The sequence below is a fragment of the Psittacula echo genome (assembly GCF_963264785.1).
Source record: "Psittacula echo genome assembly, chromosome: 6".
NCBI classification, from domain to species: Eukaryota; Metazoa; Chordata; class Aves; order Psittaciformes; family Psittacidae; genus Psittacula; species Psittacula echo.
This window is the reverse complement of record NC_137743.1, coordinates 50,409,463-50,425,561: the sequence shown is the minus strand read 5'-3', so window position 1 is coordinate 50,425,561 and position 16,099 is coordinate 50,409,463. Positions and strand designations below refer to the sequence as shown.

Genomic DNA, 16,099 nt, shown 5'->3' with positions numbered 1-16,099 from the left:
TCATCTTCACTTTGCTGTACCTGGTTGCGTTCATGGAAAGAACTAGTAAATAAAAAAACCACCCTCTGTGGGTGAAATGGGTGAGGGTGATCTAGCCTAATCAATTTTTTTGCTATCAGATGATTGTGCTTTAAAGCAGATTATACTTTCAGAAAGAAAATCCATGATCTCATAAAAGCTCTCCCTCCAAAAAAGAGTTAATATATGTTAAAACAAACAATGAGCTCTGTTTCAGGTTCCCCTATATCAGCTTCCATAGTGCATAATATTTTTACACCAGCCACATTATATTTTTGCTTCTAAAACCATGTATTTCCAGGCAGCATGCACGTTATTTCTAATCAGTATTATACCTGCAGTCTAGCATGCATTCTAATACATTTCACAGAAACTGCTTACAAAAGGACTTACAAAAGAGCAGGCAGGTTTAGAAAAGTTCTTTCATCTTCACTTTCTTTCTATTTTCTCCTTTGTACATGGGACAGGACATTCCCATAGCGAGTTGGCATTTCTTTCTGGATTTTAATTGAACTTTTGCAGTAGCTTTTATTTGACCTCTGCCCAAGAGATATGGAAGCTACAAATCCCTATTGCTGCACTGGGACAGTGGGGACAAAACAGCTCTGAATGGCACCTTTGATAGCACCATTGCCTTCATAGAACGCAACTACTGAATTAAAAAACAATAGTTGCAGTGGTCTAAAATATCACTTTATGAGGCACTATCCAACTCTTTTTGCTTTACAGACAACAAAAAAATCTAACTTTATACTACATAATCACAATTTAGTGTGCTATGCAAAGGCTACACAACTTTTGTATCTCTAAGTTCATCTTACTGTAACAGCACCATCAATTATAAATATGTTAAGCATTTCCACAATGAGAAAATGTATTTAGTTATTAATTCTTTCCTCTAAATACTTCATACTCTGTAAGTCAAATTCAACTCTCCAAGATACCAGAGCAACACCCTAAACTTCAAAATTGTGTATGAGATTCAAATCCATACATAAAGAGATCCAGAAAGGCATGTGGGAGAAATAAGGGTAGAGATTGTACCAGTCATGGGAAATTATGTACACGGACAACATATAATGATAAATGTTCTTCTACAAACAAAAGTATTGTTTCTTTATGGTAATTAATCTTTCCTTACCCCGTAAGATGTAAAGAAATTAATAGTTTTGTTTGAGTTTTGATTTGTTGGGGTTTGGTTGGTTTAGGTTTTTCTTTTACTTCTAAGAAACAATACTGTCAATGAGAAGAAACTGGATTCCTTCCTTTTATTTCACCATCTTTGAACTTCAAGGAACATAACCACAGTGAAGTAGGGTGACTAAGAATAGTTTCACTATTTCTCAAACACTGTTATTAAAAGTAATAGATTCTTTTATAATCATATTAAGTAGCAGTCTCCTTACTATGAAAGGAAAATAATGTTGTAAAAAAAAAAAAAAATGCAGCCAGTCTGCGTGTGGTCAGTGTAGTAAAAGTTTCCAACATTTGTACTCTCATTTTCTGGGGACCTAGAAGTACTTGCCTTGCAGGAGACAGCCTGTACTGCTGATAACCTACACAGTTACAGGCATTTGCTTTTTCACATTTACAACCAGGCAATTTTACTAGGCCCAACCAAGACTCAAAAATGGAAGAAAAGCACACATTCAAGACTAAACAATCCTAGAAGATAAATGCAAAGGACAAGTAGTGGCTGGAGCAGCTCAGGTATAAAAGCAAACACACTTAGTTGCAGAGAGTTCAAGGCATTTCTTTTATTCCATTATCAAAGAAAGGGAGACAATCTGTGTTCCAGATGAATTTGAGAATTTTCCCAAAGGCCAGGGATCTTCAATTTCCTTGGCACCAGGGCTTCCTGACAGCATTGCTCCACTAAAGCTTGTAAATTGGTGCAATTTTAGTATGGCTCCCAGAAAGGTTTTAGTTCCAATGCTGCTACAGATGCATTAACTTGCTATCTAATGTCCAGATGTGGTCAGCAAGTCATTCAGACTGATTCATTTACACAGCCTGATTACCGTAATAGAGGAACATCTCCAGATGATAAGTTGCAACCAGACCCATTTTTAATTAAAACTTCATGTCATCATCCCTATTCCAGTTCTGCATAGATCCTAAAAAAGACTCTAAGCGTTACCCTGGGAGTAGCCCATGAACAAACCAAACATCTGCCTGTCTTCAAGTGTCTGATTTCAGCCTCTATCTTTGCCAAAATTGCCAGCTAAAGCCATCTTTAGCTAAGCCAGTAAGTTACCCTTTATTTACTCTACCTCATCTACTCAGCCCACCTTAGCACTGGCAAGAACTTACCACAGGAGTTAAAGCCAAGATCTGGTATCTTATAATATGCAGTATACTTCATAATGTGGACTTGGATCATATGACAAGAAGTCATTTGATACAAGTCTGTATTTCTTTTTCTGAAGTAAACCAATAATACACTGAAATCCGTTGTATCTAAAAAGATTATGCAGATGTAATGTGTTCATTGTTATGTCTGTGAATGCCAATACCAGGATTTAAAATTTAAAACACATTTAGAACACCTTGTAGTCAAGTTTATCTGCTCACTGATCAAGTCACATAATTGATTTATACTCATATTAAAAAGCTACAGAAATTGCTCAAGCTCTGCTTTTCTTTTTTTCTCTTAAAAAAAAAACTTGCAATTCTTCATACCTTCTTGTGATTCTTCGTAGTCTCATTTCTGGTCTAATTCAAGTATTTACATACACAAAAGTAAACTGGAATTTTCTGACTTTGTTCAGAGATAAGAGCTCCTGTTCATTTCTTAAAATTTGCATCCTGAAATACCTAAAATAATGTATTTTTTGTAATTTTTCTTGACTGGAATGTGAAACAAAATAAATTAAATAGACTACAGAATCAAGTTTATGTTAAAAATAACATATTTGTATATTCTTAATATTAAAATTTTCATTGCCTAATTCACTGAGCAAAGGCTAATAACTAGAGATGTAGTATATATGGCACTAACTGCGTTCTTTCCTTTAGTGTTTTCCTTAACTGTTTTCTTCCCGGGACAACTCTCTGGACTTCCATCCAAGTTCAAGCTGAAATAGCCAACAGTCCCATGTGACAACTGTACCTAACTCAATGTATCAGAAGATTTTGGTAGCAATTTAAGAGACAGAATTAGAACTAGCTCTCTCAATGCAAAATGGCATGTTATTATACAAAAAACACAAACCACAAAGCAGATGCTAGCAGGAATGAAAGTACATTGAAATGCATTAAATAGGTAACTTTTAACTAAAACACAAGTTTGAACTGCTAGAGTGACAGAGTATGCTCTGAACTGTGTGAGAGAAATGCTACATCATCCAGTATTTGCCTGTGTACCTGTAGAAAGGCAAATAGGAGCTAGAGAGGGTATCAGAAGTAGAGGTCACTACCAGTATGAATGACAAGAAAATCCAGTCAAACCAGCATAAATAAGAAAATGAAACAGTTATGAACCATCCTAACAATGAATTGTGAAATTACCAGAACAAAATATTTCAGTAAACAACTCGAAGAGGAAAACCCCACCCTGACATAAAGGAAAAGAGTCCGTGCAGATTTTCTATGGGCTACAAAATGTCTCTGCCTGTGCAGCATAGATAGGAGATCTGTCTCTGCCTCAGATCCATGCTGAGGGACTAGCACCAGTGCAAGTTTTATAAGGTATTAAGGTCTGGGGTTTTTTACCTAAATTACAGGATATTTAGTATTTTTTACATTTACAGTTTTCCTTAATTGTTCAATGCAAACCTCATACTCTAAAATTTCTCAAGTAGAACTCTATCATATGTGATTTCTTTTTTTTGTAAATAACTCATTTCTTGCTGAAAATTCTGAGCAAACAGCTTCTAAGTATGTTCTTCTACACCCTGTCTTTATTCTGACATATAACATCAATTGCAAAGGGGTTACTGACCTATCTGCTTTTATTTGAACCATACATGGCGAATGACTTAAGTATTTGTGTATTCATGTCACTTGTCTGTGAGATGTGTTAGTCATATTGCCTTTGACCTATTTTTCACAAACAGTGATTCCTCTTCTACTGAGCATCACGACTCTGTCAGCCCTGTGACTACAAGCTATGAATTGACAAAAATAGCACTGAGCCTTAGGGCTATTTATTTCCATATTGAGGAAAGAGGGAGTGATAACACATCACAGATTGCCCAGATGGGTATATTATACAGGTTCGTGAATGATTAAAATCCATATGCTGTAAAACTCACTTTCACTATTTCTCTGCTGATGCATTGAATTAAAATCTACAATAGGAGGAATGAAGTGATATTGCTCTGACAAACAGAATGACAATAATAGAATTACATGATATGGCAGGTGATCTCACACAATACAGACATAGGAACAGCATAAAATTACTTGAACAAAAACAAATTGAAACTGAAAATAAAAGAATGAGGATTCTTAAAACCTGTCTGAAAAGCAAGACTCCCTCTCAGAAAATCAGAATGCTATACCTCTTTTAAGAGGTATCGCCCCTTTTTACATTACACAGCATTTGCCTCATGAAATGCCACTTAGCATTAGCTCTGCACTGCTTCCCAGAAGACTGCAAATCTGATATTAAACTGCAAGTCACAAGTCTTTTTTATAATTGCAAATGAGAACACATCACGACATGATCGCTTACCTCCACAGCTGGCTCCATCAGCTTGCACACTGGTTTGGGCTGATGAAGGGGCTGGATCCTTGGATGCCGGCAGCTGAGATGTTTCTTCCTGGGTTGGCAGAAATGCAGAGCACAGATCGGTTTCAAGGGCTTGTAGCTTCAACAAAGAATTCTGCAGACAAAAGCAGAACATTGGGCTAGATTGAGAACAACAGAACACAGCAATAGCTCTTCAACTCACTGAGCCCATTAGCAGTGCCTGCAAAGGGGGTGTTTCACTAACAGCTCTGAGAGGACGTGCAAGGGAACAAATGTACACTATTTCTGCGAGTTTCTTGACTTCTGGTTATTTAAGTCCCAATTCACATGGATTATTCATGACACGTGGGAAAGATGACTTCGTCAGCAAAAGATGATTTATTCTAGGAAGCCAAACTGAGATGGTGTCCCTTTTCCTGGTCTCAAAGCAATACATTAAGCAAGTATTTTATTCATTGGACTGACATCACGATCTGATGACATTCTGTCCCTCCCCACTTACCATTCATAAAAAAACAAGTCTCCCTCTTCCAGCCACTGAGTGCCATACACAGCAGTGAACAAAGAGTTACTGAGAACACACTCCCTCATGGGATTCTTGGAAGAGATATTTTTTAATTGGCTTTTTTAGAGATACTTCTTTATGTAGATGTAGCTTTTATGTAGGCAGCAGCTGCTGCTACAGGGCAACCAGATCATTTCCTATCCATTGGAAAGGCAAAATTAACACACCATTGTCACTTGCTGCAGACAAATCAATGAAGACAATGCTTGTTATCTATAACATCACAATATAACATCAGCTACTGTGTCGTGCTTGGTCCATTTCTCATTTTAATCTTTAATGCTGCACACAATATTCAGCTGTACAATCTGACACAAGCATCTTGCTTTGATGTAAATGCTGTGAAAGCCCTTATCACCATCTGACTAGGCAAAATGAGTCACTACCAATACCTCATGCATTCAGTTCCCATCTGTCAAAGGAAACACATCTTGTCACATAAACAAAATCACACAAGGCTGTATTAATAATCACACAGCTGGCACAAACAGAATATATGTGAAATGTTAAGTCACTGAAATGGTACATATTTGTAGAGCATTTTCTTGGGGAGGGGGGGAAGGGGGAGAGAAAGGGGAAACAGAAAAAAACCAAAACCCACCAAACAACAACCAACAAATAAACAAACAAACAAACAAAAAAATCACCACAAAAAGATATCAACCCCCCCAAAAAACATCGAAAAACCCCCATGAGTTGCAATAGAAAAAAAAAATCCTCAAAAGCTTCTTTCCCCACTCTGTCAAAGACATGAAACCAATTTACTGATTCATTTAATGAAATAACAAATTTATTGGAAACATTTCCTTTGTGCAACAGTATCTCACTTATGTAGTGAGTAGTTTAATGTCTTTGCATTATTTTAATTGTAACACAGCTCTATTATAAACCCAGAGATGCCAGTGGTTTTAGGTTAAAAAATAAAATTTGGCTGAAAAAGCAGGGAAGACTTTCAGCCTTGATCCTTTCATTCCTTTTATAGAATTCAGGTGGTGAAAAAGGAGCAGAAAGTAGCACTTTCTAGGAGATACCTCAAAATAGGGAAGTTTCAAAAAAGCACAAGATCACCATAACTAGATCCTGTGACCCTCTATGTGCTGTCAGGAGTGCTTCAAAATCTGTATCCTGTTCCACAAAACACATCAGGCTGCAAACACCTGGACCTTGGCCTCAGCTTAGGCCAGTAGGGAAATCCAAAAAAAATTCCTTCCTCTGGTCCCAGAGCAAACAGGAGTTCTGACCATTCCTATCAGAAGCAGCTTAATTAGAGACATGTGAGCAAAAAAATGGCTTGTGTTATACATTTTAGGACTAAGTTCCTCTCATCTGTTGTCAAGATATATTTTGACATATCCTCCTATAATACCAGAAAGAAGTGATTGCAAGAGCAAGCACAACTGTTCTTTAAAAATATGGCATGATCTAGAGCTGGTTTCTATAATATAAGGCAGAAGATACCCTTAATATTGACAGGTACAAGTTGCATTAACAACCTAGCATTCTCTGTCCCTGTTGCCATTTGTAAGGATAATTCATCCATCTTGGCCAGCAGTGTCTCAAGTTTACACCTCAGTTTCTCCAGGACCCCTTGAATGATTGGTATTTTTATCTTGTCACTTACTGACACTGTTTCATCCAATATTTTACATATATTATTTCAAATTGATCTGTTTCCTTTGACCTGTCTACCAGAAAGAGTGTGCCAGGTATGCAAATGTCCCCAACATGGGCTTTGTAAGTGAAGACCAATATAATGAATTCACTCAGCTTCTCTGTTTAAAGCCATATCACCTACTGATACGAAATTAGTACCCATTTTATGTGTCATCCAGCAGTCACAGCAATCCCTACCTAGATTCCTGCTTTTGATGTATTTAGTAGAGTTCTTATGATCAATCTGAGCATCTTTTATGACCTACTTTCAAAGTCTTCTTTACCTCTACAGGGCTTTCTTCAGAGACAGAACAATGGAAAACACCTCACCTTCAACAGCTTTCAAGTAGCAGTGAATTTTCCTTGTCAAGGGGAGGCTGCTGACTTGAATCATACCCATGACACTGTTTTGGAGAGGGATTTCATAATATGATAGGCCTCATTTTCTGCTTCCTGTCATCCCAGCTAGGCCTCAACGAAGTGGCTGTGTAATTATCACAACAGATGGGCTGTGGTTTATAGTCAGTAACATCATCTAGCAAATGATTATACCGGTTACACACCAGTGAGGACTCTGACCCCAGACCAGACCTTTTCCAGAAGAACTGCTGATGGTAATAAGGAGAACATAGGCAAACATACCAGAACATACCAATAAGGAGAACATAGGCTAATAACTGACAAAAATACCTAACCATCACAGGCTGTTACTTCAAGCGTTTGAAAAAAAAAAAAATCCCATATCAAGAAAATACATTCACTTTGCATCACTATTTCTTATGATACAGTAATATTTATGGAAAATTCAGTATAAAAGCATTCACACAGACTACATTGTTAAACATTGTATTTTGCCAATGTTTAGGCTGTAATTCACCAGCTGGTTTATATTCAATTGCTCCAAATGATATTTTTCATCCATCTTTGGAAGGTGGGTAGATGGCAAATTTACAGTCACTGCCAAATACTAAAAAAAATAATCATATAATAATAATAACAACAACAACAATAGAAAAACCTTACAGAATTTCATGAATATGTCCTTGACAGGGATTTGATGTAGGGAGAAAAAGAGTAAGTAGCTGTGATCACTTTGATATTACCAGGTAGATGATGAATCTGGAGTATGCCATCAACCTCACCTAACTCCTAAAACACAGCTGAGTATTATGGTACTGTCCCAGCACACTATAAATGAAAAAACATCACACATCTATGGGAGCACATGCAACAAGACATAGCTTTAGCAAAGGCCGAACACAGCTGCGCAATTCACCAACTCATCAGCAACAGGAGCATCCCAGTAAATGCTAGGGATGACGCTGCTGCCGGCCCTGCAGCGTGGCCTGTCCTGCCCCCTTCAGGGCTGCTTGCAGTACTAACAATGCCAGAGCAACTAGGCTGGAACCTGCCAGCCTCAGACCTCCTGCTCTCTGGCAGCAGTGTTTTCTGCAGCTGCAGCCCAACCACAGCAAGAAGGTGCTCTGCGAGTGGACAGGGCCATATATCAGCAACTGGCAGCAGGTTCTCTATCCTTGGGCTCTCGGGGGGCTGGCTAACATAGAATCATAGAATCACAGAATAGTTAGGGTTGGAAAGGACCTTGAGATCATATAGTTCCAACCCCCCTGCCATGGGCAGGGACACCCCGCACTAAACCATGCCACCCAAGGCCTCATCCAACCTGGCCTTGAACACTGCCAGGGATGGAGTATTCACAACTTCCCTGGGCAACCCGTTCCAGAGCCTCACCACCCTCTCAGTAAAGAATTTCTTCCTTATATCCAATCTAAACTTCCCCTGTTTAAGTTTGAACCCGTTACCCCTTGTCCTGCCACTACAGTCCCTGATGAAGAATCCCTCCCCAGCATCCTTGTAGGCCCCCTTCAGATACTGGAAGACTGCTACAAGGTCTCCACGCAGCCTTCTCTTCTCCAGGCTGAACAGCCCCAACTTCCTCAGCCTGTCTCCATACAGGAGGTGCTCCAATCCACTTATCATCCTCGTGGCCCTCCTCTGGACTTGTTCCAACAGTTCCATGTCCTTTTTATGTTGAGGACACCAGAACTGCACACAATACTCCACGGGAGATCTCACGAGAGCAGAGTAGAGGGGCAGGATCACTTCCTTCGACCTGCTGGTCACGCTCCTCTTGATGCAGCCCAGGATACGGTTGGCTTTCTGGGCTGCGAGCGCACACTGCCTGCTCATGTTCATTTTCTCATCGACCAACACCCGCAAGTCCTTCTCTGCAGGGCTGCTCTGAATCTCTTCTCTGCCCAACCTGTAGCTGTGCCTGGGATTGCTCCAACCCAGGTGTAGGACCTTGCACTTGGCATGGTTAAACTTCATCAGGTTGGCATCAGTCCACCTCACAAGCGTGTCGAGGTCCCTCTGGATGGCATGCCTTCCCTCCAGCTTATCAACCGAACCACACAGCTTGGTGTCATCGGCAAACTTGCTGGGGGCGCACTCAATCCCACTGTCCATGTCACCAGCAAAGATGTTGAACAAGACCGGTCCCAACACCAATCCCTGAGGGACATCACTCGTTACCAGTCTCCAGCCGGACATCGAGCCATTGACCACAACTCTTTGCGTGCGGCCATCCAGCCAGTTCTTTATCCACCAAGTGGTCCACCCATCAAATTGATGTCTCTCCAATGTAGAGACAAGGATGTCATGTGGGACAGTGTCAAGGGCTTTGCACAAGTCCAGGTAGATGACGTCAACTGCTCTGCCCCTGTCCATCAGTTCCGTAGCCCCATCATAGAAGGCCACCAAATTGGTCAGGCAGGATTTCCCTTTAGTGAAGCCATGCTGGCTGTCACCAACCACCTCCTTGTTTTTCATGTGCCTTAGCATGTCTTCCAGGAGAATCTGCTCCAAGAGTTTGCCAGGCACAGAGGTGAGACTGACTGGTCTGTAATTCCCCGGGTCATCCATTTTCCCCTTCTTGAAAATGGGGGTTATATTTCCCTTTTTCCAGTCGTCAGGAACTTCACCTGACTGCCATGATTTTTCAAATATGATGGCCAGTGGCTTAGCAGCATGCTACCAACTGTTGGCAAAAGGAAGGCAAGAAGAAAGATGCCTTCATCTTCTAAAAGCTGTCAGGTTAATTTTAAATATTGCTCACCACTTCCAACTTCCCCTTAGTTCTCCAGTGCCTTCCAGTACCTGTACAGCTCTGATGTGACTGCAGGCATCCTGCCACAATGTTGGGGATGTGTACTCTTCTGTCCTGCCCGCACTCAGCAATGCATCCGATCTGGAGATGAACCAGCCTGTGCACATGTTACTTAAAACTCTGCCATGGTCCAGACCTGTCCCTGTGCCCAACTGGGCCATCTCTGCTCTTGGCCATTCAAAAGAAGTTGCAAAACACGTCAGAAGCAAACACAAACAGCTAAAATATATAGAGAGGGAAATGTTAGGTCATGTTGAGTGCCATCACAAGTTTTAGTAAGCTCTTCTATGGAAAACCAGTATCACTGAAGTAATTTGAGATATGGCGTATTATATCAGCTAATTATCTAAGTTCAAATATTTCAGAACTGATGTTCATTCCAGTTTTACTCTGATGCCTAACACTAGTGTTTCTGATGCAGTAATTCCTGACCCATGCTAATGCAAATGAAAGGACATTATAATATTTTAGATGGAGCCTTAAATTTCTTTGGAAAAATAACTATATTGTTGCCTCTTAAGAACAGCATTTTGCAAGTTTGAAAAGGAAGCAATTATAATTGTCTTGGAGAAAGGTTTCTTGTCTTTTCTTCTGTCCTCTTAAAGTAACTGACAATTCAGAGAACTTGAGCTATGCCAATTCCACTAGAAGATAAAATATCCTGCATTATTCCAGATCAAAGGTAATGGACAAATAAAGACATTTACAGGAAATCTGAGGAAAACAGAAAGAGAGAAGTCTATTTATTAATTTTGCTAATGCTTTAAGAAAACGTATGCATAAAGGAATCATATTCTCACCTGCTGGAGAACACACAGTGCAAAAGGATTGCCATTTGAAGAGGAAGATTAGCCTGTAGTTAATAAACCAACTTTACAAACAGGTAGGGCACTGACCGTCTATCTTTCCATCTACAAGAGTTGAGGCCTTAGGACAAGGAGTTATTGAGATGATAGATAACATCTTACATCTAAATACCACACACCTACACTCACACTATTAAATGCCTCTGGAGAATGGAAAAATGAATGATCAAATTCTTCCAAGTTATCACCAAAATGCTTTGGCAATGAGTGAGAGTCCCCTGAAATGGCATCAACCTTTTCTTGGTAGGTGCCATCAGTAACTCCCTCTCCAGCTGGAGATCCTCACATGGGGCCCACAGGATCAGTGCCATGTGACTTGTTGTCAGCATGTCCAAAGGACCACAGACTGATGAGAAACAGCATGCCAAATGAAGCCCCGCAGCCCCCCACTTTCCTATATTGCACCAAGAGCTACAGCACTGCCAAACCTGCTAATCAATCAGCGCTACCTACATATCCACAGAGAGAGCAGACAGCTAACAATGGCCAAAAGAGAGACACTGCTATTAGAAATAATTTCTTTTCCCTGATAAAATACACTATTTTATCAGCATTACTTAATATCATTCCTATTATCAGCATCCTTTGTTTCATCCTTGTGGACATCCTAAAGCCTGGTAAATTTAATAACTGAGGGACGAGGGAAAGAAAATATGTCTGCCAACCCATAGACCCTGCTCTGTCTCAGTCTGAAGGCTGATGGGCAGAAGGGAGGAGAAGCAAAGCTCAGACTTAGTGCTTTCTGCCTAAAATGAAAACACCCTGCCCCACACACTATGTTACTGAATATTAAGCATGCTTGCACCCTATCCCTGGGCCTGCTCCTGCCTCTCCAGGACAGGAAGGAAGCTATTCTATCTAGTTTATTGATGGATTTACTGGATTTATGAAATCAGCTGGGGCAGAGAAGGAGAATGATCCAACCCTTCAGCATTTAATAGCCTTTGAAATGATTCATATAGAAAAGAAACTGAGCAAATATCAACCTGTTCAATTCCTTCACTCTAAGGAAATTAATGCTTTCATATGTCACATTAGAACAGTGATGTATAAAAGCATCTCCTTGCTTTTTAGTCTGAGAGTTCAGGTTAAGATAAAATAGGCATATTTTATGTGAACATAAACAAATCTCTGTGGTATCTGTTACGGCAATATTTGTGTCTTGAGGCATATGATGTTTTCAGTTCAGAACTTCCTTTATGGGGAACAAACAAGCAACAGTAAGATAGAACAAGATATGCCTTGGGTCTGTATAATGCCATGGGTGAGTGAGCAGTGAAGAGAGACACTACTTCCTCTAATTAAAGAAGAGAATTTATTTTCTTATGACCCATGTCCATTTGGGTTTGCAGTAGACCTGAGACGTCATAAAATCTAAAATTTTGCAGAAGAAAGCACCAGAAGGTCACCCTTGCTCATTCCTCATTACTTATTGGCAGTTTGCTTTAATGTCTAATTATCTGTTTTAATATCTTACACTGATTTTATTTATTACATTTGATCTTAACCTTTAAGGAATCCTTTGCACGAATTTTAAATGGAAGCTTTCAGGTGGAAGCTTTGGTGATTATTTGCATTGGGGCTTCTCAAAAGAAACAATAACTAAATGATTTCTTCCAGAGCCTTAACTGGCTAGACAGAGGCTAAGCTCCCTTGCATTGGTCGTGGGATGTGCCTCACTAGTTAGCATCACAGTTTTCAACAGTGAGCTGCACAACAGTGTCACAAATGCACAGGAGATAATTCGTTGTAAGGAGAAGATTAAGTGTGAATTTCTTTAAAAGGACACATTGTGGTTTTCTCCTAATGAAAGGCAGGCATCTATTAATAGACATACATGTTCTCTGGCTGATTATGGAAACAAAACTGTCTTTTCCATGGTTTGAAAGGAATAGGATTCCCTTCCCCCCAACTCTTTTTTTCCACTGCTTCTGATGTTCTGTTGTCTTGGTCTACACTTAGAAATATTACCTGCTCTGTGTTTAAGTCCAGTATTGTTCATTGCCTTGCCATTCGTAAGCATACTCTATGCTAGCATGCAGATACCCTTGTTTATGGAAGATGCTTTACAAGGTTTCTCACTTTGAATAATTGCAAAACTTGGATTTGGCCTCCAGCATTTTGCTGATTTTGGGAATCTAGCTCGGGCTCATCTATTTTTGACATGATCACACAAACAACTTCTTTGTGCTCTACTGTCTCACCATCCTTCTAGTATAATCTGTTTGAAAACAGCTCAAGGGTCACAGGTGCTATTTGACTTTCCTTACTTTCTCTCTTCATTCCAATGCTCCTTTCTTCCCACCTTACAAACAAAGTACCTTTTAGACCACATTGTACTGTTCATAAATTATTTATGTAGGTTGTAGACATCTTAAGAACTAATTTTTAAACAAAACATAATTGATAGCTGAACACTTTTAAGCTGTAATACGAGGAAAAAAAAAAATGTTCTAGAAAGATGGCATTTCACTCAGGCAATACTGAATGTTTACCTCTTTTCTGAGCACAAAAAGAAAGCTGGCTTAAAATACTTTTTTAAATCTCTCACCTCTGGCATTTAAAATATTATAGCAGTCTTGTATGACATTTTTAACCTTTTCTCCAAAGACATGACTAGGATGATTTAGTAAAAAGCTAACCTTAAATTCTCAAGTGACTACATTATTCCAAAACCTTAAAATTAACAAAAAACCCAAACATCTAAATCAAAAGCTGTAACATCATATTTCAACTTTTGGTTAAGCTTACCTCATTTAAGCTGTTAAATTGCTCAGTTGCTTCTTTTGGTGAAATGCATGTGTTCTGATCTATTCTACAAAACAAAACAAGAATGTTCACTCAATAGATTGCTTATCTGTGGTGCAAATATTTAAAACCTTTCATCATGTCTGTACATAAATTACAAGCTATGGGATAAAGTTGTTTTATTTAAAAAATAATATTTCTATCAAAGTTACATCTGTATTTTATGCCTCATTCAAAACAACAGTGACTTTACTGGAATCCTAAATAATGTATTTAAACTGTGAATAAGGTCCTGGAAACTATGACATTAGAATCTGGCTCACTCTGCCACAGAGAAAAAGTTCTACAGAAGTATGATCAGCTCCCAATATCTTTGTGAGCTAATGGAATTAAAGCCAAGAGAAAGCTCTAGCATATGTTTAGATCTAAGCACAGTTTGTCCCCCATGCTTTAAGTCAGGAACAAGAGTTTTCCTGTATCAGAGCCATAGAGAATGCATCTTTCCATATTTAAATTTGATAGTATTTCAGGCTCCCAATCTTCAGCTTAAGTTCTGTTTTGCAAATTTCACAAAGACCCAAAGGACTCTTATGTGGAGCTGGAAATCCTTTGAGTAAGAGAGATTTTCTAGTAAGTGTCACTTTGCAGCCTTCAGATATGTCCATACCTTTGGTTTTCTCTCAGTGTATTGCTGCTTCTCCACATGGAAAAAGGAAAGGAAGGTCCTGAACCAGCAAGGGGAAAATCTTTTCCCTCAGAGTACAGCTAGAGACAACTGTGCCCCATCCAGGCAGATGTGGTCATGACCTAAGACTCCACACACCTACCAGCCTACCAGCTTCAGGATTAGTTAGCTACAAATTCACTCTACCAATGAATGAAATTGAAGCCTAAAAAAACCTTCCCATAGATTAGGTGAGAAAACCTGAATAGGCTCATACCACAGCACTGTCCTTCCCCAAAGCAAACGATTTCCACAGTCAACTTCAAAGTCTGACATGGGTATGTCACAAGCTGATTTGCAAGAAGAAAGAAAACTATTGCTGTCTCAGAGAATGAGATTTCTCATTGCTGAAAAGGTATCAATGTTTGCTGACCCCTGTGAGACTCACATGATCAAAAGTAACACAAAATCCAGTTTCCTTTGGCCAAATTTATTAATAGTTTTCAGCCTATTGTGCTCAGAGTCTTCTAAGCAAAACTGAATGGTTTTAAAAGTCTAGAAACCTCAAAACAGTGCAGACAGATGCACAGGCCTTTGTTGTAGGTCTCCATATTTATGAGACATTTAAAGACTGAAATGGTGGATATGCCACTTTCTTTACCAGAATAGACATATTAGATATCTACACCAGGGTAAACACTTGACTCCAAACAGGATACAAGGTGTGCAATTCACACAGAAACAAAAAAGAGTCATTTAGGTGGTGTAATCTAGCACCAGAATGGGAGGTGTCACAGACCAGCCAGCTTTAACCCCCTCAAGATGCACAGGTACATGATCAGAAGCGAGTGATTTCTGGAGACACTTTAGCAGCAAGGTGCCTTGGCTGACTGTTGCGCAAGCACCATCTACATTTCTGTGTAGCTTGCTGCATATATATGCTTTCTGCCATTTCACCTGAAAATGAACAGCAAATGTCACCATAATGTGAAGAGAACAGACAGAAAATGGAATTACAGAAGCAAAAAATGTTAATGCCAAAAAACTAACTTCTAGCTTTTAGGGATCAGAGAGAACTGTAGGAGGCTGCAGAAGAGAGTTAAAGAAAACTAAGAAAAAGCATGGGGAGAACAAAAGGAGTCATTTAATAGAAAAAAATAAAACATTCATACTTTGGTTTAATAACATGTAAGAAAGGACCAGAAAGGCTACAACAGCTGGAGAATTAGTTCAGTAGTGAAAAAAAAAAACAACCTTAGAGTGATTTATTGCACTGAACTAGAGCTAGACATAAAAAAAAAAAAAAGAAGAAAAGGACACATGCCAGATTTGTACACTTCTGGTATTCATTTGGATGACTCCTTTCAAGTTCATAACACACAGCAAATGTGAACTCTCCTTAGAAAAAGAAAACAAAAAACTAAATGCTAGCAGCAGTTCTTACATGTGCAATACGATGGTTTACATAATTCACAGCTGTATCACTCACACGGTCTTGAGATTAAAAAGTTCAGAACACCTCTGAAGTACCACCTCTCTCATTCAGGCTGATGATCTTGTCTGATTTTTTAGAATAAGTCTTTTAGCAGAAGTCTTGCATTTTGCTGCTTCCTTTTAACTAAAAATACTGGAGTAAGATGCTTTTTGTTTGCTTTTTTTTGATCCTGGGGATATTGAAATCATAAAGGTGAATAACCAT

At 39.2% G+C, this 16,099-nt stretch overlaps 1 protein-coding gene across 1 annotated transcript in view; it reads right to left on the bottom strand.

The window, feature by feature from the left end:
• The window catches only part of FAM13C (family with sequence similarity 13 member C), a gene marked incomplete at its 5' end in the record, with an annotated part of 56,985 nt that overhangs the window by 21,389 nt on the left and 19,497 nt on the right, over window positions 1-16,099 (bottom strand). The window contains 2 exons of the mRNA XM_080620267.1: window positions 4,697-4,847; window positions 13,740-13,803. Coding sequence (XP_080476393.1) covers window positions 4,697-4,847; window positions 13,740-13,803 — 215 coding nt within the window. The remainder of the gene's footprint in view (window positions 1-4,696; window positions 4,848-13,739; window positions 13,804-16,099) is intronic.